The sequence below is a fragment of the Apiospora hydei genome (assembly GCF_038363865.1).
Source record: "Apiospora hydei strain CBS 114990 chromosome Unknown utg000004l_segment0_segment0, whole genome shotgun sequence".
In the NCBI taxonomy this organism is placed as follows: Eukaryota; Fungi; Ascomycota; class Sordariomycetes; order Amphisphaeriales; family Apiosporaceae; genus Apiospora; species Apiospora hydei.
In genome coordinates this window covers 1387690-1413095 of record NW_027117363.1, presented here as the reverse complement: position 1 = coordinate 1413095, position 25406 = coordinate 1387690, and the positions used below count along the sequence as shown (strand labels likewise).

General features: G+C 52.0%; 5 protein-coding genes across 5 annotated transcripts; 2 read left to right on the top strand and 3 right to left on the bottom strand.

Moving 5' to 3' along the window:
- Positions 1-603: 603 nt before the first annotated feature.
- On the top strand, positions 604-1372 carry PG997_002954 (uncharacterized protein; the record flags this gene model as incomplete). The annotated part of the gene is made up of 4 exons (XM_066807269.1): positions 604-730; positions 796-816; positions 869-1028; positions 1090-1372. 4 exons carry the CDS (start codon positions 604-606, stop codon positions 1370-1372), a joined length of 591 nt encoding a protein of 196 aa, XP_066670887.1.
- Positions 1373-5251: 3879 nt separating this feature from the next.
- PG997_002953 (autophagy protein 5) lies at positions 5252-6340 on the bottom strand (the record flags this gene model as incomplete). Its single annotated transcript, XM_066807268.1, has 4 exons — positions 5252-5448; positions 5522-5701; positions 5815-5902; positions 6014-6340. The coding sequence occupies 4 exons, from the start codon at positions 6338-6340 to the stop codon at positions 5252-5254; spliced, it is 792 nt and encodes a 263-aa protein (XP_066670886.1).
- Positions 6341-8434: 2094 nt separating this feature from the next.
- Positions 8435-11837, bottom strand: PG997_002952 (uncharacterized protein; the record flags this gene model as incomplete). The annotated part of the gene is given in 6 exon segments (XM_066807267.1): positions 8435-8771; positions 8827-9549; positions 9603-11156; positions 11210-11308; positions 11376-11749; positions 11760-11837. 6 exon segments carry the CDS (start codon positions 11835-11837, stop codon positions 8435-8437), a joined length of 3165 nt encoding a protein of 1054 aa, XP_066670885.1.
- Positions 11838-21161: 9324 nt separating this feature from the next.
- On the bottom strand, positions 21162-21958 carry PG997_002951 (uncharacterized protein; the record flags this gene model as incomplete). The annotated part of the gene is made up of 2 exons (XM_066807266.1): positions 21162-21727; positions 21814-21958. The coding sequence occupies 2 exons, from the start codon at positions 21956-21958 to the stop codon at positions 21162-21164; spliced, it is 711 nt and encodes a 236-aa protein (XP_066670884.1).
- A 516-nt stretch (positions 21959-22474) lies between these two features.
- PG997_002950 (uncharacterized protein) lies at positions 22475-23917 on the top strand (the record flags this gene model as incomplete). Its single annotated transcript, XM_066807265.1, has 1 exon — positions 22475-23917. The coding sequence occupies one exon, from the start codon at positions 22475-22477 to the stop codon at positions 23915-23917; it is 1443 nt and encodes a 480-aa protein (XP_066670883.1).
- Positions 23918-25406: the final 1489 nt, after the last annotated feature.

Here is a 25406-nt window from a genome sequence, read left to right as displayed (position 1 = left end):
GGTTCGGTGGCCCGGCTGTCGTGTGCTTCGGTTTTTGGCGCAACTACTGGGCGTCGAGTGCCACGATGACGATGGCGGGGTAGAATCCTCAAGGCAATATCGCGCCTGAATCAAAGTGCAAATGAAGGTCTCTGTGGTGGGATAGGGAATTAGGTTACAGGATTCTGGAGGATGGGTTGTGGACTCGTGATGGGCGCGCGCAAGTTAATCTGTCAACCTTTGCGATCAAGGGTCAAAGGATAGAAGCCTGGCGCTCCAGACTCGCAGTCGTTTCGGTAAGTACAGTATGATGCAACAGCAGGTGCCAAGCTTAGTCGCGGCCTTATCGGACAGCTGCGTGACCAGAGGGGCCAGCTGACTAAGAACGGCCTCTTATCAGCCTTATCGGGCAACGCCCCCTGTGAAAGTTTACATCGGACTTAACACGGGCAGTTCATATGTGTATGCACTTAACTTTTACAATGCGAAAATGTCATTTATTGTTATGAATTTTTAATTCATTTTCAATAACATTAACTCTCAAGAATAAAAGGGTGCTCTTGATGCCCCTAGACTGTTTGACTTGAACGTTGGGTCAAGTGTTCTGGGGAGAGAGTATCGCAGATGTTAGCCTCCCTCCAGCTACCGCTTGCAACCGTATCAGCAGGCTACCACTGGCAACCTCCTTCTAGCACGCCCGGTGATTTCCCGAACCAACTTGCCAGTGACCAAGTCATGCGAACGAACAAAGGTAGGCACGGCCTACTTGCTGTTTATCACGGATCCTCATGAGGGCACGATGCTAATCTGACACAGGCACCCTTCAATCGCCGATATGTTTGTAACAGCCTTTGTGTGGATTGAGAACTTGTTGCCTCTCCGCGCGTAGCTTTCCCGCAGCCTACCGGAGCTGCTGTTCATCAGGAAGAATCGAGATTTGTCCGTTCAAAGACTTCGATTATGTCGTATGGTCCTGTGCCCTCGCGAAGATGTCTCCTCTCCCATCTTCCACAGCATGAGGTGAGAGACAAGGTTAGATTCTTAGGCTGGTGAGTATATGTCGAACTATGTCGTCGACCTGCCTAGCATCTTTTAACTGACTGTCAAAAGCGTAACATCGTACTCGACCGCCTCTGGGACCCTCATCCTAGAGCACCCGTACCCTCAGGACAGCCACGTGAAAGTGCACCTGGACGTAAAGCTCCTTCTGCAAAGCCTCGACCATGAACAGACAGACATCGGCCAGTGGATCCACGTGATTGGCTATATCACTTTAGTACCGAGGCCATCCAGCAAAGCTCCGACCGTTGACTGTGGGAGGGTTCATGTCCAAGCTATTGTGCTGTGGAAAGCCGAGGAATTGGATCTTGCAGCGTATGAGGCATCCTTTTGAGCTGCCATCGACAGAAGCTCAGGATTCTACATGCCTCGCGCTACAGGCGCGTCTTTCGGGTGCATCGATGGCATCGCTGCCCGAAACATGACCATCCTTGGGCAGAGAAGCTGCCCACACATCTCATCGCAGATGCCTACCAGGCCTGTGTATTGTTCGAAGAGTCATATCTATTCTGGAAATCATCTTGATTATGCGAGGTCACTGGAACCGACCATTGGCCTGCCATTGACACAAAGACGTACGATCATAGGCGAAAGTGGTTACCGTGCGTGGCATTCGCTCCCCAATGTCGATCGCACTTCACGGACCCGCAAGCTTGGGAGGCATCTACCTATTTGGCCTGTGAATTTTACCGATGCATGGTGCCAAGTAAGAGTTTGCTTCCCTACGGAGGCGCATTACTGGGTGTTTCTCCCGCAGCATGGGCTGATCAGGTTGCCTTTGGGCTGCCCTGCTGGCTGCACATGCAAGGACAATCGGGTCGGAATCTTGGCTTGATCAATCTGCGTTGCCTTGAAACCAAATATGTCCATTTTCGGAGTATCGAGTCCAATTGAGGAGAGTTTCGAAACGCAAGACGAGGGAAAAATGCAATATCTATGCCCTGCAAAGCCCAATGAGGAAAAGGTGTCACCCCAAAACCGCCTAGTTGCCATTCTCTTTGCAGCTGTGCCGTCCAGCCATTCAACCTCGCCGCATCCTGTGAGGTATCCACCAGGGTATCAGCACTGCCAGATGGCAGCTCATCGCTGGACGGTCATCCTCCGTTCGCAAATTGCACTCCTTGAGGTGTTCGCCCGTTCTCGAACGAATCCTCCAACAGTTCTTCCTCCCTGTTCGGCCAGCCCGAGCGCCCGCCATGTCTTGCAACCAACCGATCGAGTGGCTTGAGGCGTTGGTGTCTCTGTCTGCCTCATGATAGGGCGGTGGGTGCTTCCTGTCCTCGCCATGCGCCCGCCTATCTGCGAGATCCCTCACCCCTTCGTCTGTCGGTGTAGGGTTTCTGCGTATCGTGAGTCTTTCGGTCGCCGCTTCTCCGTTTGGACACACCCTCGGCCGGAGTTTGCGATATCAGGACAGGCTGGTGCAACGGCCGTTTCAGCGGTTTGTCCGGGTCCAACTTGGCCGCTGCCTGTTTCTCCCAGATTTCTCTCGACTTGATACATATATCATCAATTTGTTCCTTCCGTTGTTCTAATGTATCAACGAGATGTTGCGCAGAAGAACGACAGTGATTGGGGGAAAGGCTTACATCCGTCAAACAGCTCCCGGCTGTTGTGATGAGGAATCCATCTTCACCCTGGGATTTGTGTAAGCAGCGGAAAACGGGGCCGTAAAGACCGTTGTCCATGGATCAGCATACTTCTCGTGTATATGTTCTGACGGTCGCATCAGGTCCCAGGTAGTACTGCAACTCTTGGGTGATCACTTTCTTGTGGATATCATGCCGGGGAATCCAGTACTTGTTGATCACGGAACCTGACATGTTCACTCCCTGTCAGAATCGCCAACGGACAGATTCAACAAGAGAACCAGCAGAGAACGGAACCAGTAGTTTTTGGACAGCAGCAGCCTGGCCATCTATTATATATATATATTGTCCCCCCTCGGAAAATTCGAGTCAACAAAGAAAACATTTCTGCACCTGGCAGCCTGGGCCGTATATGCATGCAGTCCATCCTTCTTCAGCAACCTCCCTCTCTGGTCACTACCTAAGACAACCTGGGCATGGGTCAGCTGCATCACTGGCAGTTTGGCAATAAGGATGTACAACCGGGTATACTGCGAGACCCCTGATCTGGTAAGCGCAATGCAGCGCACTTGTACTGCATTATCTGCCTTGTCCGCCTCACTTACACCGCCCCGTTTTAGGCCAAGACGAATAGCAACCCCAGCTCCTTCACCTCTACGAAACAGGACTCCCTCAAGCTTCATATCGCCCATACCGCCTATTAGAGCGTTCTGGATTCTAATTCAATGGACATGAATAAAAAAGTTCTTAATCTCGTCTCTTGCTCTACGCGAACCACCACCAATCTGCGTGAAGGTGTAGTGGTGACACTTTCCCGGAATTACCACACGATCTCAGTCACAAAATGACGGTTTGAACTCACAACAGCACCGAACATGATACGACTTGCGGCTCGTCCCGTCGCATTGAATCCTCGACAAGAGAAAAGTAAGAGCAAGCCCAGTAAGTAGTTCATGGGTAAGGTGAAGATCACACGGATGACTGGGCCGTTCTGCATTTATCAAAGCAATACAGTCAGCAGCAGAAGCTCCGTTATACATGAACTGTGAATATTGGCAACAGTTTGGGATGCAACCGCTTCCTGGTTCGGCTTACACCACGCCACACCACACAGGAGTGGTAATGACATGGCCGAATAGCAACCCCTGTTCGGGAATGATTGGCTTTCATCCCACACCCAACCAGGTGCCATTGGCCCTCGTCGTCGCTTTGTTTATATTCCGTTGTTGACTTTTGACTCATCTTTCTTCACCAGTCGGCTCCGGCGGATATGGTTTAACACCACAACACCGGTCATAACCGCATTAGAATTTCTCGCCTGGTCCTTGTTGGCAAAGAGAAATGAGGTGCCAGTATGCGACCATACACACACAGCGGCAAGTTAGACCAACTCATCCAACCACCAATAGAGGAGATGTCCGAATATGCGGGCAAAGCCCCCCGTCTGCGCCGAGGTTTCAGTATATCATCGCTAACCAGCCCGACTCGTGACATAGAATGGGGATTTAGGGAGCGAGTAGGCGCTTATTTCCGACAAAGAAGCAATCTTGCCCGCCGCCTCCATCAATCGCCCGATCACGAGCAAGCTCTTAGATGGAGGTCTCATGGAGGACATAAACACCCGTCACTGTGGACTTTGTTGGATTATTCGCCTTGGGACTAAATAATATCGCGTCATCGGCGAACGATGGCGCCCAATAACAACCCCCGAGACATTTACTTCTCCGGCTCACTATCAATCTTGGCTGATGCCCAACAGAATGTGTATCGTTGTATTGTTGCTGCGGGTTTGGACATCTCCCGTATTCGTGATAAAGGGTGTGTAGTGCAGTCAACCATGTACTGTGGATGTTTATTCCCGGAAACTGCCAGCCGTCTATCAATACACACACTGCCCGGATGAGGGAGGAAGAACATGCTACGTGGGCAGACCCCGATGGGTCTCTGCCTGGAGACAGCGACACTAGAATTATCACGGAACATAGCCATCCAGATGCACCGTGTAACGTATATCCATTCATCATCGACCGGCATACTTCAATTCTCGATTATTTAGCCGAATTACCCAAGAATGTATTAGTAACCACGTCACATGTGAACTTGTTGAGCCGCTGCCAATCTATCTACATGAAACTGTGAAGGAGCCTGGTGAAGATATTGCCGGTGCGTCCGGATATCGGGAAGAAGCAGTATTGTTTTGGCTCAACAGGCATGAAGAAGGAGCTACATCATGCAGTCCTCGTATGACCTCCGCAGGTATGCCCAGCCAAAGTCCACTTGACTGCGCAGATCGAACCAGAAAACGGTTTCCTTTGGCCCAGCTCCGGATACGATCATCCCTTATCCGCCGGCCACCCCGCCCATAATAGAAGTACATTCGTCTCTTTTTGTTGACTTCAACTGTTCGAGCCCGAGCCAGTGTGATATCTCTCGAGTTATCGAAGCTGTCATTTATGCGATGTGATGATCCGAAAAGGTCGTCTTAACAGCCTCCGATTACCCATCACCCCTATTCAGCCCCTGAGAACCCCCAAAGCCCCAACAAATGCCACAGCGCCAGTCAACCCATGAGTACCCATTATGACAATGGCATCACCGATTGCAGAATCGATTTCAACCTCAATCTACGCATCGAGTGGCATGACGACAAAGCAGAGCCAGCCATCCGGGTAAGCCGCTTCCCGCATCAGCTCCTCGAGCGGCGCTGTAAACGGGACGTGTGCGCCATGGAGTATGACGTTGGCCAGGACCGGGTCCCGACTGCTTGGAAACAACTTAGGCAGGAGACTTCGGAGAGCGACTCCCAGTGTTTGCGGGGCGCCTATATCCCGTGTTAGTAAACGATACAAGGTAGGAAGAGAAGGAGAGAGGCCGTTAAAGAGGAATCAACTTGCGCTCGTTAGCCCGAGGCGAGACGAGCGACTGCACAACCTTGAAGGAGCCTGCGCCGTTGCTGTTCTCGGCCACTGAGCTGTCTGGAGATTGCGGAATGTATAGACGAATAGGCACATTCTTCAAATCCCGCGACGTATTCAGAAGGCGCGTATTCACTTTGTTAAAAGCCGTGTAATCGTCTGCCGCACACAACCAGGAGATCAGTAAAATGTCCCATGCAGGAATGGCAATATGACTGATCATAACCAGAAGAGGCCACTGTGGTTGATGAGGATGAACGATATCGACTTACTGTCCTGGACAGCATTCCACAGCGCCGTTGTGTTCTCCTTGGACAGAGACATGATCTGTTGCGCATTGCCATTCCGTACAAAGTCGGCCTACATACATGTACCACTTTTTAGCATCTATTTCAAGATTACTCGTATCCACTAACATGGGCTTGCTACAACGAAACTATAAGGGAGAAGACAAGACAAGAACAAACAAACCTCTTTGGCGCTATTGAGGAAGGTGTCCCCGATATCCCAGCTCATGCCATCGCCGACAGTGAGGCGCCAGGGCAGGGTCGGCTGGTAGAGGTCGATGAGGAGCCCCGTGGCGAGGTTGCGCAGCAGCACGTCCTCGTAGTGGAAGCTGGAGCAGGGGAGGCCGAAGTAGGCGGCGAGGCGCGGCAGCAGCAGCGACAGGTAGCCGAAGCGCGGCACGGCCGTCACGAAGGGGGCGTTGGGCGCGGCGGCGTGGGTGATGTAGACAGGGATCTGCAGGTCCCAGAGGGCCTGCGGTATCAGTGCGGACGACGCGGCCGACGATGACATGATGGCTGATAATGGACGGCGGCTATACAGGTGACAAGGGGGTGAGTGGATGGGCGGTGGCCAAGCGGGCGCCGGTCGGTCGGTCTGTGTGTCCTTGTCTCAACAACAGATTGTTTCTGGAAACGATGCAGACACAACCTCGGCAGCTAGGCAAGCATCATTGCTTGGCTCTCTTTTTCTTATCTCCGATTCTCGATGCATGTATCGCTCTCTCATCCACCAAAGAATCCGGCGATTGTTTCGGTGGTGGATGAATGGGCCAAATGAGTGACTGGGCGTGCATGCTAGGTACAATTGAATTGATCAATGGGTGTATGGCAGGTACATGATCTTAGGTAAGGTGAATTAGGCCGTGAAAGCGGATTCATCAAAACAGCAACCGCTATCCAGTATGGCATTGGACCTGGGCGGCACCTGCATATGTTTGATGTACCGCAGCTGCGTTAGATGTACCGGTACTTTCGGATGAACTGGTTGCCTGATGAAGCACAGGGAATATTGATCATGCTGATTTGAAGCGCAAACACACACACATGCGCACGCACTCGCAGCAGCAGCAGCGTTGGGATGCGGGGCAAAGCAAAGCTGAGGCTGGGATCCGGGATTGAGAGGGTGCTGGCTGGCTGGCTGGCTGGTGGGATGCGGGGCTGGAATTGAAGCTCTATCTTGATTAATCTTCTAGGATGTAGCAAGCTCTCTCTGCTGCAGCTGCATCTGCATCTGCAGCTCCTGTCCAGAAGTGGCAACCCGGTCACACCTCTTCCATATGACTGGAGCTTGACTCAAGGGCAGAGCCAGAATCAAGGGGTCCTGCTGCTGGCAAGGTTGATCGAAATCTTCACCATCTGAAACATCAAGATTCATCTCGTCTCTCCGCCATTTGCATTCTCTTGGCGATCCTGACGTCCATCTCCGTTTCAGCGTTTCAGGGCCTGACCTGCCATTTGATAGATAAAATATGTAGTCAGATATATATACATGCATACTTGCTTACAAATGTACATAGGATTATGCAATGGCACGTCCCATTATGACAGCTAGTAGGATGTGCACCTAATATCAAGACAAAGGACACATGCACGCACGCACGCACACTCAGCGTTGTCTCGGCATGCATGCTGAGACACATATATATGCCTGCCCATATGTACATTGCCTTGGCCTTTTGCTCGAGTCAGAAACTGCAGTCTCTGCTTAAATCTCGGGCCACCGTTTACCTACGAACAAGACTGGGACCTCGCATGGACGAAGACACATGTTTTACCATATACATTCATATATTGAATGTCTTTCAGACACACTACAGTAGCCTCTGTCCAGTTCCTGCCCACTACTCTCCTGGAGCCTTGGTAGTCTAAGCCACATCACGACCTCAGCAGCAGCTCCCACCCGCCCCCTGTTGCAACGACACCGCGCTCTGCTGCCAAGAGGCTGCTTGCTACTCGGCTGTCTACCGCTGTGTTCCAAGCCATAATGTCCATCCCTATAGTGGACACTTCTGCCATCAATCCATTTCCTTTCCAGTCTCCAATGCATCAAGCCGTACCCGCAAGTCTTGTCACAGCTGAGACCATATTTATCCCCCTCCTTTCTGGCTTGCGCCATGAATTCCCGAGTCTTCGACACCCTGTATGGGTCAAGTTCGATTCAAGGCCAATACCCAAATCGTTTGTGACCAACAACCCGAATCAAATGAATGGCGTCAAATCCTCCTCGCGGGGTATTGCCAATAAAATGCACCAATGCCATCTGTATGTACTTGTCCACGCTCTAGTAAGCGGAAAGTATGCACGCTGCCCATTTCTAACCAGAAAGCCTGTTGTAAATGAAAAACACTTCCTAGACCAACGCCGCCAATGAATAATGGTCTCCAGATGCGAAGAGTAAATTTTGAGAAAAAAGTTCAGTGCTATACCAACAATATATGGTCCGTCATGAATATATACCAAGCGTCTTTGTGGGCGAACCCTACATCTTTTCTTTTTTGTACAGGGTCCGGAAAGTGATAGCGCAGTCGCCTCATCTTGGCAACTGCCTACTCGTTTGCCGAACCGGGGGGTCGTAACACATAATACCATCTGAACCGGACTGGGTTCATTGAACCGGATGGGGTGGTGGCATCGACTGCGGTGCGTTGCCTGGAGAGTAGTAGTCGCCATAGGGTGGTCCCATTTGCTGTGGCCCAGTGCTCGTCATGCTTGAAAAGCTCGAATTCGTCCCCGGATCCAACTCCTCCCTCGTAAGACCAAGTTTCTCTGATATCGCGATCAGCATGTTGAGATCGGCTTGAAGTGGGCTGGATGGCGACGAGGTCAATTTGAAAAACTCGATGGTTCGCGACAATAGTTCGGCGAGTAATTCGCGAGGGATGAACTTTGAGAGGATCTCATGCTGATAGCAGGCGGCCAAGCAAAGAAGGTTGCCCCATTGCCTACATAGTCTTATTAGTATTACAACGAAGAAATCGAGGAGCGTCAGAGACTTACGCATGAGCTGTGGTAAACACGTTTGTTACCAAAAGGCGATGCTTAGAATCCAGCCCATGGAAGGCGCGAGTACTCTCAATGAGTGCGTTAATTCCGCGTGCAGCATATGTCAACGCTCTTGGAAATGTCTCAGGCGTCATATTTGGCGGCAGGGGATACATCGAGACATCGACGGCATCGTGTAAGCGGCGCGGGGTCTGGGAAAACAGGCCCTCCGACGACCTGTCCGGGTGTAAAATAGCGTCGAGGAATGGGCGGTAGAGGATGTTCTGGGATCCCCAGTATTTTGCCCGTAGTCGTGCTGAGAGAATATCTCCGGCAGGGGGATCTGAGTCCCTAAACGTAAACTCTGCGGGCACCCACTGGTGTCTGCTGCTTTCCAATGATGTCTGCAGGTATTCCATCTTCTCCTCCGTCGTACCATTGTTACTGGAGCTCGGGTTGTAAAAGAGTTCATGTATCAGGTTGAGCTGTTTGCGAAGATACAGCTGAGCGGAGTAGCTGGACATGATGGCGTTGCTATATCCCTGGAGAGCCAGATTGATGTTCGGGTAAGGCATCTGCTCTTCGTAATGCAAGATTCCAGTTTGCGGGACCCGCAGCTCGGCAAGAATATCGCTCTCGAGTTGAAGACAAGTCCAGAAAGCAAATGCAAGCTGGTTGTCCCTCGTTTTCCCTATTTTCTCGCCGCGTATGGCGTATCGACTAAGCCGCGACATGCTCCTATGTAAAGTCAGTATACAATTCCCTCCAATGAATGGGGGATGGGAACTTACGGGCGCAGACAAACCAGGAGCGTCCGACCTGCAAGCGCAATGTAGGCCCAACTCTCCATAACCCGTCCCAGTTGTCCATGGTACAAGCCGAGAAATATCCAAGTGTACACATGCTTCAGGTTCGCACCTCCGATATGGCTTCCCACAATATCAGTAGCCAATGCGAAGTACTCCAGTCCAGGTATCACGTCGAGGTTGCGCTTCAGCGTATGCGCACCCTTGGGCATAGAAGTGCCCCCTTGGAGTGAAGAACGGCGACTCCCGAGCATCCGCTCGTTTTCTTTCGGAGACGGAAGCCCGGATAGTTGAGGAGGATGAGGCGGCGCCCCCGGTGGTGACCCCTGGGATCCCTGCACAGGCGAGACAGGGACACCATTCCGTACAGATGGAGATTGGGTGTTGGCATTGTCATGCTCATTAACAACATCCGGAAGCTTACCCTTGTGAAGGCAGATCTTTCCGAGTGCAAGTACAGAGAGCACAAGAGCGCTGTGAATACTCCTGAAGGGGAGATTCGCTTTCTGAAGTGATACCGGTTGGTTTGCATCCTCGACTGCAGGAGAGCGTTTCCGTTTTGTACCCGATTCTGGCATGGTGGCGCTGGGGGCGCTACTGGACCCTACGAATTTCGCAGAAGGTGGTGCGCTGGTAGCCTGCTTCTCCTTGTCCCGAGGCAGGCTATACAGAAACCTCGCGACGAGGGCATCTAGTTCTTTTGGAACAATAATTGGATGCATGCAGAGGATGTTATCCTTAAAGCTCTGAACGTATTTCCTAACCTTTGAATGGTCAAAGTCCGGAGTGCCATCAACGTTCAAAGGACCACCCTTATACAAGCTGAGGCTCGGGTCGTTCAAGGGTGCACACTGTCCCCAGTTCTCGCCTGGCGGTGGCGTTGGGGCATCAGAACCTTGTCCGTCCATGTCGTTCACATCGGTCATAAGGTCGTTATAGTGAGGTTCCTTTAAAACACTTTTGACCTCCATATCAGTGCCTTCACCCTTGCCATGGACACGTAACAATCCTCGCTGTTGCTCTTGCCGTATCGGAAACTCGTTGACGTGTTGTATCCTTTCTGTTTGTAGCGTGGATTCTACCAATCTAGCAATTGACGGCCATCCTAAAAGTAGGCCTGCAAGGGTCGTGTGATTGGCAGGCATCGATGGCTTTCCCGGATCAACAGGTGGTTCTGGTTCCTGTTCTATTTCGATCTCGTTGGCTTGCTGGAAGACCTGGTCGGCGGCTTCCTTGGTCATTGCTGGCTCTCCGTTCGTTTCTCTGTCGGATTGGATCTCCTCCTCGCCATCATGCTCATCTTGAGATGTGTCGAGATCTGCAGGAGATTGCGCCAGGTCATGGTTGTCCTCGACCGATTCCATCTTGACGTTCTCGAGTGAGCCTGCATTGGTCAAAGCCCTGTCGATTTTGTTGTCCATTCGCTTCAAATTGCTCTCCATCCGTTTGTCCATTCGTATCATGCGATCATCGAGCGAAGTCATTTGCGTCTTGAGACTTTGCATTATCTCCAATATGTCCGCGCTCACTTTATCGGGCCTATATTCCTGTTAACAACAACAACAACGACACGGGCCGGGCCGGACACTTACTGTTTGGCAGGAGGCTCCCGGTAGTTGCATTGAATTCCCTTCTCCTTGCAGTTCTTGCACGGCTTCAGCTCATCGCACTTGGCTTTCAGTTGCCGACAACTATCACATGCCTACAACAATAAAGGTCAGTAATGGAATGCAGTAGTCGTCCTCGTTTGGTGCCTACCTGAGAGGCGCGTTGCGCTTTTCTTTTAGCTGTCGCAATGGCCACCGGAGCAGGATATGGCACCTCTGGGCTCGGAGCATGCGGCCCATAACCGTGGGCTTGAGCCTCATAATGGCCAGGAAGCTGGACAGGTGTTGGAGGGGCAGGCGTGTAATTTCCGGGTCGGTACATGGCAGGCGACTGAGGGTATTGCGGGCCGTTATCGAAACTGGGGGCCTTCGGTGGTCGTCCTGATGGTGGTTTGGATGAGGCATCCCTTGAGGTGTGGGTGGTAGACCATCTGGCGCATTGCCGGTCGAGTTCGGTCGGCGCAGCTGGGGGAGCGTCATGTCTTCTTGGGCAGGGTCAGGTTTCACAAGAGGCTCTCTGGAGTACTGGTGGTACGGTGGGGGATGTGCGCTGGTGAAGGAGGATGTCGATGGTGTTCCTGTATTGGAGGTGGCGCAAATCGGTCTGGCTCATGATGACGGCGCTCGTCAAGCTGGGCTTGCACCGGGTTGGGAGGCAGCTCGCCGGGGCGAGAGAACGGATGATGATGAGGAGGCGGCGGTTGGTATTGCGGTGGAGGTAATTGGGGGTGATGAAGGCCAGCAGAATGCGGCGGTGGTGGATTGGTTGGTTGAGGTTGTGGAAGCTGCTGCCAGTGCGTCGGACCGACAGCTGTGAGACGAGGTCGTTTGGCCTCGGGCGGTCCAGATTCCATGTTTAGGTTGGTATATGTAGTCACATAGGCCGCTTTGAATTAAAAACCAGTTAAAGGAGAGGAAAGGCCATCAGTGAGACACTGCAGAGCCGGCTGGCATAGGATGTTGCCGGCAAGGTACCTCGCCGGGAAGCCAGGCAAATGCAGAGGGCGTAGGGACCCTATAGTGGTGCGTCCGGCGGCTCTAATTGGTTACGATGACATAGGAGGACTTGGACTTTGTCTTTCGTGGAGGAGTGTTCGAGAAGCTTGTCACCCCTTGATGTGAGGCGCGGCGGCGAAAATAGACGTGCCAGGTTCTCGGGTGCAAGCTTCAAAGCCACAGGGGAAAAAAAAGCCCAAGGCAAGAAGAGGATCTGCAGTTGGGCAGAGACGACGGACGGGGCTGCGATCCTCAGAAAGGAACGTGCTTGGGGGGTGGGTGGAGAGGAACTGGCGTTCGGGTACGATGTGAAGCTCTCAAGGAGATGCCGAGTATCCCTCGAGGTGCAACAGGAGATTCGGAAATCAAGCAGAGGGAGAGAGGGTCAAGGTCAATAACACTTCACAACTAGTATGTAGCTGGCAGGTAGCTCGAGGTGTTGTTTTGCCTGGAGGACAAGCAGCCTTGAACTATCGGACAAAAAGGCCGGTGAGAACAGGGTACCGTACCGACGACCCTGCAGGTCTGCCGAGTGTCTCGACAAAGAAATAATAAAAAAAATAAAAACCGAAAGAGCTAGTAGTAATGAGCGAGCAGGGGTCGGCTGACCAGGGGCAGCGAGCAAGTGGGTAGGCCAAGATAGGTACCAAAAGTACCTGGCCCGTCGCGATAGACGACCGTCAGTACCTCGATACACGCTTGGCGCCTCTCCACACCTCTCGCGCTGCAATTGATATACTACAAGTGCTATCGTCGTCGTAGCGTGGAAGGGCTGATAGCGGGTAGTGGTGGCAGGTGGTTGGTGTAGGTGGTGGTGATGGCAATGGAAATGGTGTGTATGGCCCGGCCACGCTCCCCTCGGACTATGCTTCTCCTTCTCCCTCTGCTTCTTCAGTACACCGCAGGTACAAGGTGAAACCAAAGGGCAAGGTGCTAGGTAGTTGGTCGGCCTGTAGGTGGCTCAGGGCCGAATTGAAAGATAGAACAATCAATAGGCTGCGGTCAGTCCCGTTCGGCCAGGATGCAGACAGACGCCGTGTGCTGAGTCTGTACCGGTGTAGGTATATGAAAGTTGGCGTTACGAGCAGTTCACGACTCGCGAGAGGTAACTCGAACGGAGCAATTGAAGTGACGGTGACTTTTTTTGGTGAAACAAATTGTGGATTGCCGTAAGGTAATAAGTGTCAGAGGGAAGAGGGGGAGGGAGAGATGAGAGCCAAGTACAACACTACAGGCTGAGGTGACTGGCTTGCTGGCCTGGTCGGGTCTTCTCTTCTGGTCGCCGTTTGCTTCGAACGAACAAGAACAAGTTCGAGGTGCTGACATGGGTCTAGCTGGGTAGATGGGATCTACTGCACAGGTACGCTGCTAGCCCAAGCCTAAACAAGCAGAGTCCCCGCATTCGTTCTTGTGCCATCTCTTCTCGTCCTTTTCTCGCTTTTCGACTTCCACTGCATCTCACGAGGCGGCGACGGCGCTGCACGGCAAGCAGTGCTACGGAAAAGGGCGGGCAGTTATTATGATTGCTTGTTATACTACCTACTATACAGTTTCCCGAGCCTCATGAAAGGTTTCGCCACGAAGGAGAAAAACAAACACAGAAAATGGAAAGAGACATCGAAGGCAAATCACCAATGCGCGAGAGAGAGAGTCATGGAAAATGGAGATACTGTCGCAGCAGAAGAGCACAACCCCCATCTACAACTCCATATATGTAAGCTGGTGGAGAAGGCTGTATGGTACATATTCAGCCGGATCTAGTATGTGTACAGTACAGGTGCATGCGGTATTACCTGAACGCTTCTTTGACCGAGTTTGAGCGCGAACGCCAGGTACTCTACCTCAGGGTACATGCTGTACATCAATGGGTTTGAACAAATTCATGGCGAACCCGTCAGCGAGCGAGCTGTCCAAACCTGGTAACGCAGAAAGTGGGGTAATGCTGATTTGAAAGGCAGATCCAAAGACAGAAAAAGCAAAAGAGACAAAAAAAAAAAAAAAAAAAAAAAAAAAGGCGCGCACACACACACACACACACTGAGGCGACCGACTGGCCGACAACCGTTGTTGACCGTTCGTTCCTCCAGTAGGTACATCAATTACATGTGTGTATGGCCCCTCAAGACCCCCTGCGACCACCACTACATTACACAACCACTCCCAAGCTGTATCACAATCTTGAACAGCATCCTCGGCCTTCCAGTGATGCGGACGGATGACGCTCTGGCATTGAACCCATTAGGATGAGGGGATGTGTGTATGTGATTCCACGCTCTCCCTCCATTGCTCGCTCGAATGCAACAGGAAAAGGCTGCGCCATGTCAGACGCAGGCGCTGTCTGACCTGTCTGGGTCTTCGGGATCTGCTCCATCCTATCGGCCAAAGTACTTTGTTAAGCCCGAGCGTACTATTACTACCTTCATCAGTCAGTGACTGACCTGACTTGACCTGACCATGGCTGAGAAAAATACCGTCTGGCTGGTCAGCAGCCTTGCTGCTTGCTTTTGGCAATCAACCCATCAAATCAATCTGAGGAGTGATATGTAGGTACCAAGCCACAATGAACAGAACGAGATCGGTAATGGGATAGAGTATGATCAATGTTGGAGACGGCCGCCCCCCCCCAAGTTTGCATGCTTCGGTTACACGATCCGTCATATCGTTGGCAGTTTCCTGTGGCTGGCGGCCTAATAAAAGCCAAGTCCCAAGGTTAACTTGTCAACTGGTCGACTGGAGAGGTCAGACCAGCCATTGTGCTATGTGGTTGTCGTTGATCGGCATACCTCGTACCACCATGAGACATTTCCTTTCTGGAACCTTGGGGTAGGTTGAAGCCTCCATGTATTAGGATGTCTACCTGCATGTAGCCCACTAGCCAGAGCTTCGAATGGCAAACTCAATCCGAGCTGACAAGTAAGATGCTACATGTAGGTAGGGAGGGGGGCTGGTTCACAGTTATTTGCCCCTCACTCGTGTTTGGGTGAAGACTACCTACCTACCTCCAGGCATGTGTCGTACTGTAATTGCACTACAATGTATCGCACTCAATACAAACGGGGCGATGCTTCTCTGCATGTAGTCATCGGGGTTGGCAAGCTTCACACTTGTATATAGATATCAATATGTCGCGAGGCTGAGTCTCCAGCTATTGACTGTCAACTCTTGCTAAATTCTTCGGCCCATCATCACCGGTGCAGCCCAGGCATCCTCGCTCAAGCTCAAGCCGAGCTGGTGTCCTAAGCAGTCCAACTGGGTTGCAAGGTTCGGTTCTAGAATCTTTCAGAGGCCCGAGACTAACCTAGTGGCCAAGTGCCATCCTGGCGGTGAAGCTCTTTTGCTCCAGTGTACCAGACACCGCCAAATTGGCCCCGTCAGCTGTGTGTACTAAGAGGGCGATGATGGTGATTGATCATCTGGTGACGGTACATCACTATCAGAGAAACCGGCGGCGATTGCGATCATGGGCAATGCAAGATAGCTGGCGATTTGCGAGAGCGGCTCTGGGTGCTCGGCTGCCTCTGTTGCTGCAAGGCTCAACGGCATGGCTTCATGCAAGTTCTAAAAGTGGTAGAGAGTGGGACACATGATCTTCTTTTCGACGCGAGGAAAGCTGCAGCAGCATGGGTTCATTCAATTGACTTGCATACGTGAGATGGCGGTTCGATGGAATGGACAGGGTGCGCGAAAATGGCCGTGTTTTCCTTGGATAAATGTTGAATGAACGCAGCATTTGCGGCCCGAGTTACTTGATTGTGTTCCAGAAGCTCCAACGTGACTATATCAGGCCTTACTAAGTCCGTGAACCACTTGCCCAGTCCGTCTCCTGGTCCGACAGTCCCTTTGGGGCCTCTAGGGTTCGCTTTGCGGCTTTATTTAGATGCGTTTGCTCATGGCCCCTTCGGTGGTGCCTATCCATCCATACGTCCGTCCGCCACTACTCTGGAAAGGGCAATAGACCAGTCTGCATTGAACCTGTATGTATTTCCCATCTCCCCTTCTTCGTCTGTCGGCCACTGCCCGAAGGCAAGCGGTTGGAGGGAATCAATGCACTATGGCGGTGAAACCGTGCCAAAGAGGGGCAGCCATGGACCAGGCTGCGAGAACAGGAACGAATTACAAGAAAAAGGCCAATGACATAACTGGGGGTGCGACAACCTGCTTCGCGAATAGCTAATAACCTTAGTTGGAACATTGCGCCGATCTTCGTCTCAAGCCCATTGTAGGGGGGCCCATAAGTGATGTCGAGCAGCTAAGCGGGTCGCGCATTGAGCCACACACACACTCACACACACACACGCGCGCGCGCGCACACGCACCACGAACGCACATGCGGATACATGGTCGATATTGAGATATAATGGCACGTATGGATTCTCGTAGATGGCGGTGTAGGACGCTATAGCATACTGCTGCGTCTTCCTTTGAAGGATAATCGCGCGCATGAACAAGACGCCGCCGGCCAATGGGGTCTTTTGCAACCAGTTATACCTCCAACAATCCGGTATAACGAAGAATACCGTCGTTATACCGGATCTAGCAACGGAGCCACGTGGTGGAAGGCAAACTTTGAAGACCCCTGATCTTATACATCCTGGGCGTCCGCGCCATGCCGAGGGCTGCAATAACGACTCTCGTTTAATCCAGTCGACTTACCAAACCCCGACAAGAGTTTGCGAAATTGAACTCCCCGTCACATTGAGCCAGACTGCCTTGCCTGTTGCAGGCAGCAGCGAGGTGTGGCACCACCCGACTTCGACGGCAATCCATCCCACACTGAGGATGGACTGTAGGTATGGATTGAATGTCCAAAAACGTCCGTATTCGGCTTCACCATTGTTTGCAGCACCTCCAGACAGCATACATCACCGTTGGTCGATCGCAAGGGAACAGCAAGGGGTCAAATATGAAGTTCGATGCTGGGCTGGGGTATGTAGCCAATAACGTGCTTCGACGAATTCCAGCAGGCTGGAACCTTTGAAGAATTGTCCTTTTTGCTTCCTGGTGAAGCGTCGGGCCCCTGCAAGCCAAAGGTCAAGTGCGCCAGGTTGCTTGGTAGGTATGTACCGGCCGAAGTTTCATCCAGGAACTTAATCTTGCCCAGAGACAGCACGATGTTGGCGGAATCTAACCCAGCACTTTGGTGCCTCGGAGAGGGTGATGTCGACTTGACAGCTGAGCGAGCATTGCTGCTTGCAGTGCCTACTCGAAGGACGGATGCCTTTCCCACATTACATTACACCATCATCTGGAGTTGGGCGCTCGTATCAAAATGATTGATTAGGCCGACTGGGCGTCCAGTTAGTGTCTTGATCTGCCCTAGGCCGACTGCTAGAAAGGCACTAGAAGCTTTCAACTCGTCCGATAACGACGTCAAAGGCCGTGCTGGGCTAGGCTGGAGGCTAGGGGGATTTCCTTCCAGCCTGCCGCCCGTTCTGGCGCTGCTAATAAGATGATTCGACATTGCAGCGTGCCTTGTCAGAGTTTAAACCGTGGGGCTGCGCTCATATTGCTCCATCGTCGCCCATGCCCCCTGTGTCTGTGTATGTAAAAGTTGCTTCAGTGATCTCCGCAGAATGCTACATTCTCCTCTCCTCGCTCGCAAGGAACTCGGAGAAGCTCGCTCGCGGTCTCGGGAGCGTGGCAGGGTCGAAGAAGCATATCCATCAATGTGATACCAGTGAGCCAAATTGATCAACCTGAAGAAGTGGGCCGGCAAACTCTTTAGAGCCGGCAGTGCCGACGACGATCTCTCTTGCAAAACCGTTTTAGTTGCGATCCAACCAAGTAATAAAACGCCCAAGTCATCTTCCGAAGCAAGCTGGGCCAGCCAGCGATATTCCAATGGTGATGGCGATGATTGACAGGCTGCCAAATACGCCTGGACTACCTACATGGGGTCCGAGAGAGATTCAGGTTGCCCAAATGGGTGGTCTCTCTCCCTTCCCCGTCAGGACACCAACTGCATGTCAATGCGCAGTGATGCATACTTCCAATTCTTCTTCTATACCCATGGCATCATATTGCTGCTGCTGCTCAGTGTATCTGTATAATAAGGGCATCTTCTACCGTGGTCCTCAAGCTGTCCACTGCTAATTGTCAATGACATACTGCCAAGATTACGGATGAGGGGTCTAGAAAACGTAAACGCCTAGGCACCGAGCAGACGGCGAGTTCAAATTGCGGATGGTATCAACTGATGGATCCATATGACCGATTCGAATCCAGACTTTGGCAGTCTTTGGTTCATTGCACCGTCCGTGACACGAAGAGGCGCGACTGAATACGGTCCCAGTGTCGCGCCGCCTGTGGATAGACCGTGACGGTTATACCTTCTGCCTATTGCCTATACATACCTACATTATTGGTATATACGACAGTGGATACGTCAATATATGCAGCTATGATGGTGAGCGGCCAGCCTCACTTTCGCCAATAGACAATTACTTCTTTTATGTTTCAAACCACAGGGCCATCCATCAGAAGAATGTAGTCGGAAATTGCACTCGAGATACTCATCAACGCCACATGGCTCCTCGAGCTAGCAATCGAATCCGTCGGGCGTCCTTCTTGGTTGCTCAGCCCACGAGCTACATGCCTGGCAGGCCTGGGTTACCAAGTTACCCATCAAGTGAGGCGGGAAATGGGCAATCGCCAATGCTGCCGTAGAAGCCCTCGTCAGGTCAGACGCGAGCCCTTACCATTTCTTCCCAATTGGGGAATCGATGCGCCGTTTGTGACCATGGATTCGTCATGAAGCTTGGGAGAATCGTCACTGCTGCGTTGCGGCTCTTCGCTTACACATTTATCAAGGATGTACTCCGTATATTCGCACCACGTCAACCAGGATCGCATCAATGATACATATCGGCTAAGGCCTCGAGAACGGTGATTTATCAATGCGGCGTCTTGTCTCACTTCAGGTTGCACTGGTGCAATGCTGGCTGGGGTTGGGACAATGTCCAAGCCACTTTTTCGCCTGTCAGCCTGTGGACGGAATAGGTAGAACGATTGATTACAAGGCGTTCGTGGATTTCAGCATCGCTAGGAGCCTTGTCTTTCGAAACAACAATTCCTTCCCTCTGTGCCGTCCAAGCGAGATGCCAGTCCGAGAGCTAAGACATCATCGACTCAGTAAGCTCTGCTATCTGCATTGCAGCTTTTCGTTCTCTTACTCGGTTTCCAATATCCTGAAATCCAATGAAAGTTGGGTCACAAAGGATATGTAGGTGCCCTTGTAAGTGCTCAGGCGTGCATCGTCCAACGATCACGACTGCTGGTGCCGAGGTATAGGTAGACCAGATGCATGCTGTACACATCATATCATCATCGCCTCCTCATATTCCACTCTATCTTCTGTCTCCGTCACCGGAGCGGACTGCAAAATGCAGGCAACACCAGAGGTGGTAATGGAAGCGCCCGCTATACATATATGTATCTCTCTATATAGGTATATATGCCTATTATACGCCATCTGGTGAAACTGCAGCAGCAACCATCAAACCCCGACCAAGATTGATTGTCGACACCAATTCACAGCATATGCAAAGAAAACTCCGAGCATCAATCGACAGCACTACCCGGTTCTGGTCTTCCCTCCTAAAGAGGGAGCATGCCACTCACTACTGCAGGCCGTCATATGACAAGTCATATCCAAGGCCAATATGGCAACCCTAGCAATACGGTACGAAAATGTGGTTTGTCCATGTTACTTCGATGAAACGATCTTCGAATGTACGTACAGTAGTCTAGACCCCAACCCGTCACCGTCAGATCAGAATCAAGTAGCAGTAAGCGAAAAGCAATGAGAGGGAGAAGAGCTAGAACAACGAAACACGCAAGCAAGTGCCCAATCAGAGGGAAGATGCAGCAGAACATCTACATACTCTTGCGCGCTCTGGTCTATTGGATCATATGGATTGGCACTTGACACTGATCCATGGTGATGAACACAATATACGTGAACATTATTAAATCCGCCTCCTGCGGCACTGCGGCACAGCGGGCAGTGGCAGCCTCACTGCGAGAAGCCACGCTTCCGTGGCCTGATGACTGGCTCGCCCGAGAGTCCGGATAGCATGAGGACCCTGGGGGTGGCCACCCACTCTAAATGCCAGCCAGCCAGTCTGGAGAACGCCCTCGCTCGCGATCGCGGTCGCATCAAGGCACGCTGGAGATCAGAAACCAAAAAGGACGTCGATGTGTTAGACCCCGGACCCCCTTCTTTTTCGACATATCATAAAATTATCGTAATGTAGCATGGGGAAAATGTGTCACACACGCACGCGCGCACGCACACACACACACACACACCCGAGAAATACTACTACCCAACTAAGGCTGCAGAAGGCGACTGGCTGCTGACTGGATGCGATGCTTGTACTACCAACAAACAGTTGCTGCAGCGAAACTGCAGCATGGAGGGTAGGCGGTAGGACAAGGGGGCAGGTCCGGTCGGTGGGGTGTGCAATAGCCGAGAAGATCGGCTCAGTGATTGGACGGGCAAAAGGAAACTGGACATAATGTCGACCGGACTATCCAAATAAGGAAAACACCTCTTGGGCAGATCGGCATGTACAGGTACAATTCGGAAGGCCGACATACGGCGATCTGCTGGTTTGGTTATGGCAATGCAAGTGAAGCTGTTCGTTGGTAGCATGCGATTGCTAGGCGAATGCTATGCGAAAGCAACAATCAACCAAACACGCTTGGAGGATTGGAGAAAGCGGTAGGCATAATGCACACGCTTCGAGACACTGCATTTGCGCCAATCTCGCCAGGCAGGTAGGCAGGTAGGTAGGTAGGTAGGTAGGTAGGTAGGTAGGTAGGTAGGTAGGCAGGCAGGTAGGCAGGTAGGCAGACAGGCGGGTAGGCAGGTGGCATCTGTTGGGCATTTGTTGCCGAAACAACAACGTGGTCTCGTTATCTCTGAAGAAAAGAACTGCTACTCTACTCGTCCTTTGCCACTGCTGTTGGCCGCCGTGTTCGTTGTCTGTCTCGACCGCGGCAGCGAATCAGCGCCCAGCAATCCGACAATCACATCCCGGGATAGCTCCTGGCCAACCGTCTTCTGCCCTTCTGTGAAAACCAGGTCGCCCCTCTTCCCCAGGGCGTCCCGTGCAGCTTCCTCGAGCAGAATGCCGAATGCGATCAGGGCCGTCTCGTCCATGCTCTGCTCATCGATGTTACCGCTGCTGCTACCGCGGCTCTCAGCAGCACCGGGGCCCCGTGCCGCCGCGCCCATCGCTGCGTAAAAGTGGCTGGCGTAGCCATGGATCGCCTTGAGCATATCACTATCCGGAAGCACGTCTCTGCCTCCGCCGGGCAGAGCCTCATGTGCGTGATAGACATCCTTTTCCGCGAAGCGGATTGGCGCTTTCACTCGTCGGAAAAGGACCTCCTCAGGGGCGAGCGTGGGGTCGCGAAGCCTCCCAGCCTGGTCACGCCGATAAGGCGTCGCCGCATCAGAGTCTGACGCATCTTCCAGTGGAAGTGTTGTCGTAACCCGGCCTATTTGTCATTGCAATCGTCAGCGACTCTGAGAAAACCGTGGACGTGATTACTTGGCAGTCCGTTCCTGCCCAATGACGACTTACCCGCTACTGCGTCGTAAACATTTGCATCTCGCTTGCGACGCTTGTGTTTCTTCTCGGCAATGTTTGGGCCTGAGGAATTCTCGGTCTCGGAGAGAGATGTCGACTGCGCCCTGGATTGGCTTCTCTTAGAGTTTGACGTGGCCATCACCTCCCAGATGAAGCTGCCTGACCAATTCCTGCAAAGATGTGGCTAATGTCTCAGCCGGGCTCAAGCAGAATATGAATCTTTTTGCAGTGCACACCACCGAGCATGATACGTTGAGGCAATGTAGTGCGACCTCACAGGAATGCCATATCATGTACACGGCTTCAAAAATGCACGCGGGCTGCAATTGACTCCATGTCTGGCATCTCTCTGCTGTGGGAAAATATCCAATTATTAAAGTCCGAAGACACGCTCTGAGTTCCTGGAATGTGCACCAAAAAGAATGTGGGGTCGTCCTTAACCTACACTTTTGGGGGTTGAGCCAATCATGGATGTGTTTTAGCCTTGGACCTTCCTCGGACTACTTGGAGGATGAAGCACCGTCATATGGTCTTTTTCAACATCATGTCTCCTTAGAATCTCACCAACGGTCCTGCTTATCCTCTCCAGTCAGCGCAAAAAGCTCCGTTTCATCGGATTGAATCACTCGGTTCTGTATAGACAAAAACCAGATGCATGAATTATCTTCTGTTTGAACGTTCCACTGGGAACCTCAGTCCCAATGTATTTGCCCGATTGCAGACTACACAGCTCTTACATTCGTTACAAGCAGCCCCGACGCTCCGATTTGATGGGGGTGAGCGTGGCACTGTAATCCAGGATGACCAGACTGGCCCTTCCGCCATTGGGGGCGAGAAGAGGGCAATATGGGCACACCAGTCTGGAGTTAACGCTCTAGCCATCGAGAGGTTTGATGGTCGGTTGATGATATCTGGCGGCTCGGATGCCTCATTGAAGATATGGGATCTAGATGCGGGTGCGAATCCAGGCATCAACGGCCACACTTACACTCCAATTGCAAGGATACCCCGTGGAGACAAGGGACACAAGTTTGGAATCACTCATTTATCCTTCTATCCCTTTGATTCGGCTGCTTTTCTTTCGGCATCGTTCGACCACACCCTGAAACTTTGGTCAACAGAAACAGTGACTATCTCGGGTTCGTTCAATCTGGAGTCAAAGATCTATACGCATGCTATATCTCCTATTGCCGACCATCTGCTTGTCGCATGCGGGACCCAGTACCCCACGGTACGACTGGTGGATCTGCGCTCAGGTTCTAGCGTCCAATCACTTGTAGGCCACAACGGTGCTGTTCTCGCAACGGCTTGGTCACCGCGGCACGAACATGTCTTGGCTACAGGCAGTGTTGACGGAACCGTCAGGATTTGGGATGTGCGCAGATCCGGTAGTTCCATAGGGATGCTTGATCAAGAGGACAGCCTAGGACTCTACCGCAACGGGTTGCTCGGCCTGGACGGCAAGCTTCGCTCCCGCGTTTCCGCCAAAGCACATTCCGGCCCCGTCAATGGCCTGGCATGGACGGACGATGGAAATTATATCATCTCGGCTGCCCAAGATCGCCGCATTAGGGTCTGGGATGCCGCCACAGGCGCGAACACTCTGGCAAGCTTCGGTCCAAGCATCAAGAACAGCCAACTTGCCTCGGTGACGATGTTTACTTCGCCGGTTGGCCTGACACATCCGACGAAAGAACTGCTGTTTTGGCCCAATGAGACTGAGATTCTTGTCCTGGATCTTCATGACGGAGGAGTTGTCACCAGGCTACGAAATACAGGCCCTGCTACGGCCGGTGTGCGCTCTGGCAGTGGCGCGGAGAGGACCGTCAAGAACAGAGTCACCGCTCTGGCGTGGCGTGGGGCAGGCGGAGGTGGTGAGTCAAGTGGGGTGGTCATGGGCGGTAACAACATGGCTGGGGCTATATTTAGTGCGCATCTGGACGGGCATATCAGAGCTTGGGTACCACGACTAGAAGGCCAACATGAAGAGGCCGAGGCCGACGACGAGACGAAACTAGCCGAAGGCCGATCGAAGAAGCGGAAAGTGCTTGACGACGTCTTCCAGAGTCTGATGGGCAAAAAGATCACCTTTACCTAGCGTCTGGCGCAGGTGTCGCACTCTGCGTGCAAGCACAGCTGGTACAGAGTTTGGTCTAAAGTGTACGATGCCAAAAGAAATGAGGCTGAAGGATATCCGATCCCCAACTCCTGATCACATGACTGTCTGTTGCTGCAAGTGCCCCTTTAATGTCGCACGTTTGCACAGTGGTTCAAGATGGCAAGGCGCCACGATCAAGTGCAGATGTCTTGACATGTCTCACTGAGGTGGCAATTAGGTTTGGGACCCGGCATCTGCATTGGAAATAAGCAATATCATGCTGGTGAGACACACCTCCTGGCACTAATATTCTCCGACGCTAGTCGATGTGTCAAACTCACCATCGAGGTCACACCTGCAGAACGATCCAAAGGGGTCATGTCGTACATGCGTTATAGCATCATGATCCCTGACTCTGCCCGTCAACTAAGGGCATGATTGCACCATATATTTGGAAGGCTAGATCCCTATACTTGCATTGTACTTATACATTAGTATGAAGTATCATATTATTCGCCCCTCCACCTTCTTTTGGCATCTCACTGCTAATGTTTGCCAAGTCGTCCCTTGCGGTAAGAAGGCATCGCGATCTGCAACTAGCGAGCACATCCGAGAACGACATGTTCCCCACAGTCTGATAGATATGTGACTTAGAAAGGCATACATACCTATACAGCACCGAGTTATCCGTATAGAAGTTACCAAACGAGTCCATTCGGGAGCTGGCTTACATCAACCCCGATTTCCCTGCAGCACATCCTCCCAAGAGGGGGCCTGGGGGCGGCTGTCATCCCATTGCCCAATCAGATATTGTTTAAGAATATACATCCGCGAGGCTACTCTTCGATGCAGAAGATCAATGTCAACATGCCGTTTGAGATTATTCCGCATTCATGTGGATTTTCCATGGGTTCTACCATATTGCTGCCAGTGGACCTCAACACATCGGGCTGTGGCCGGCTGGCTGAAGAGTTGGCACAGCGAGCTTCCCAAAGCCCGAGACAGGCTCTAAATTGCATTCAATGTTCGACTCTACACATACTCGGTCAGCCAATTTATACGAAGTTGTTCCCGAGATGATGAAGCCCCGAGAAAATCTCCTACCGATCAAAAGCCCAAACGCATTACAACAATCTTTCCATAATCGCTGCGGAACAAAAGCAAAACGAGCCCCATGTAATGTCGATCATGGGAGTGTGCTATCTCGGTTCGGAGGCTGAAACCGAATATATACCTAGATAAAGACATCCGATGAAGACTGCGCTGGACTTGGGTCTTCTAACGCAGCGTCACGATAGCTCCATGCAGGCAAGGGAAGGGGCTGGTTTCCTGCCACTCGTTGGCGCACCCCGGCTACCACAACAGACGGCCAATCTTTGGCAGCACGGCAGGTGCCATCCGACTCATTTCATTTACGACTATAGAGACGGTGTATTCTTTCTTTCAAGAACACCGTCGGGATAGCCCTGTACCGTCTCATCACCCGATC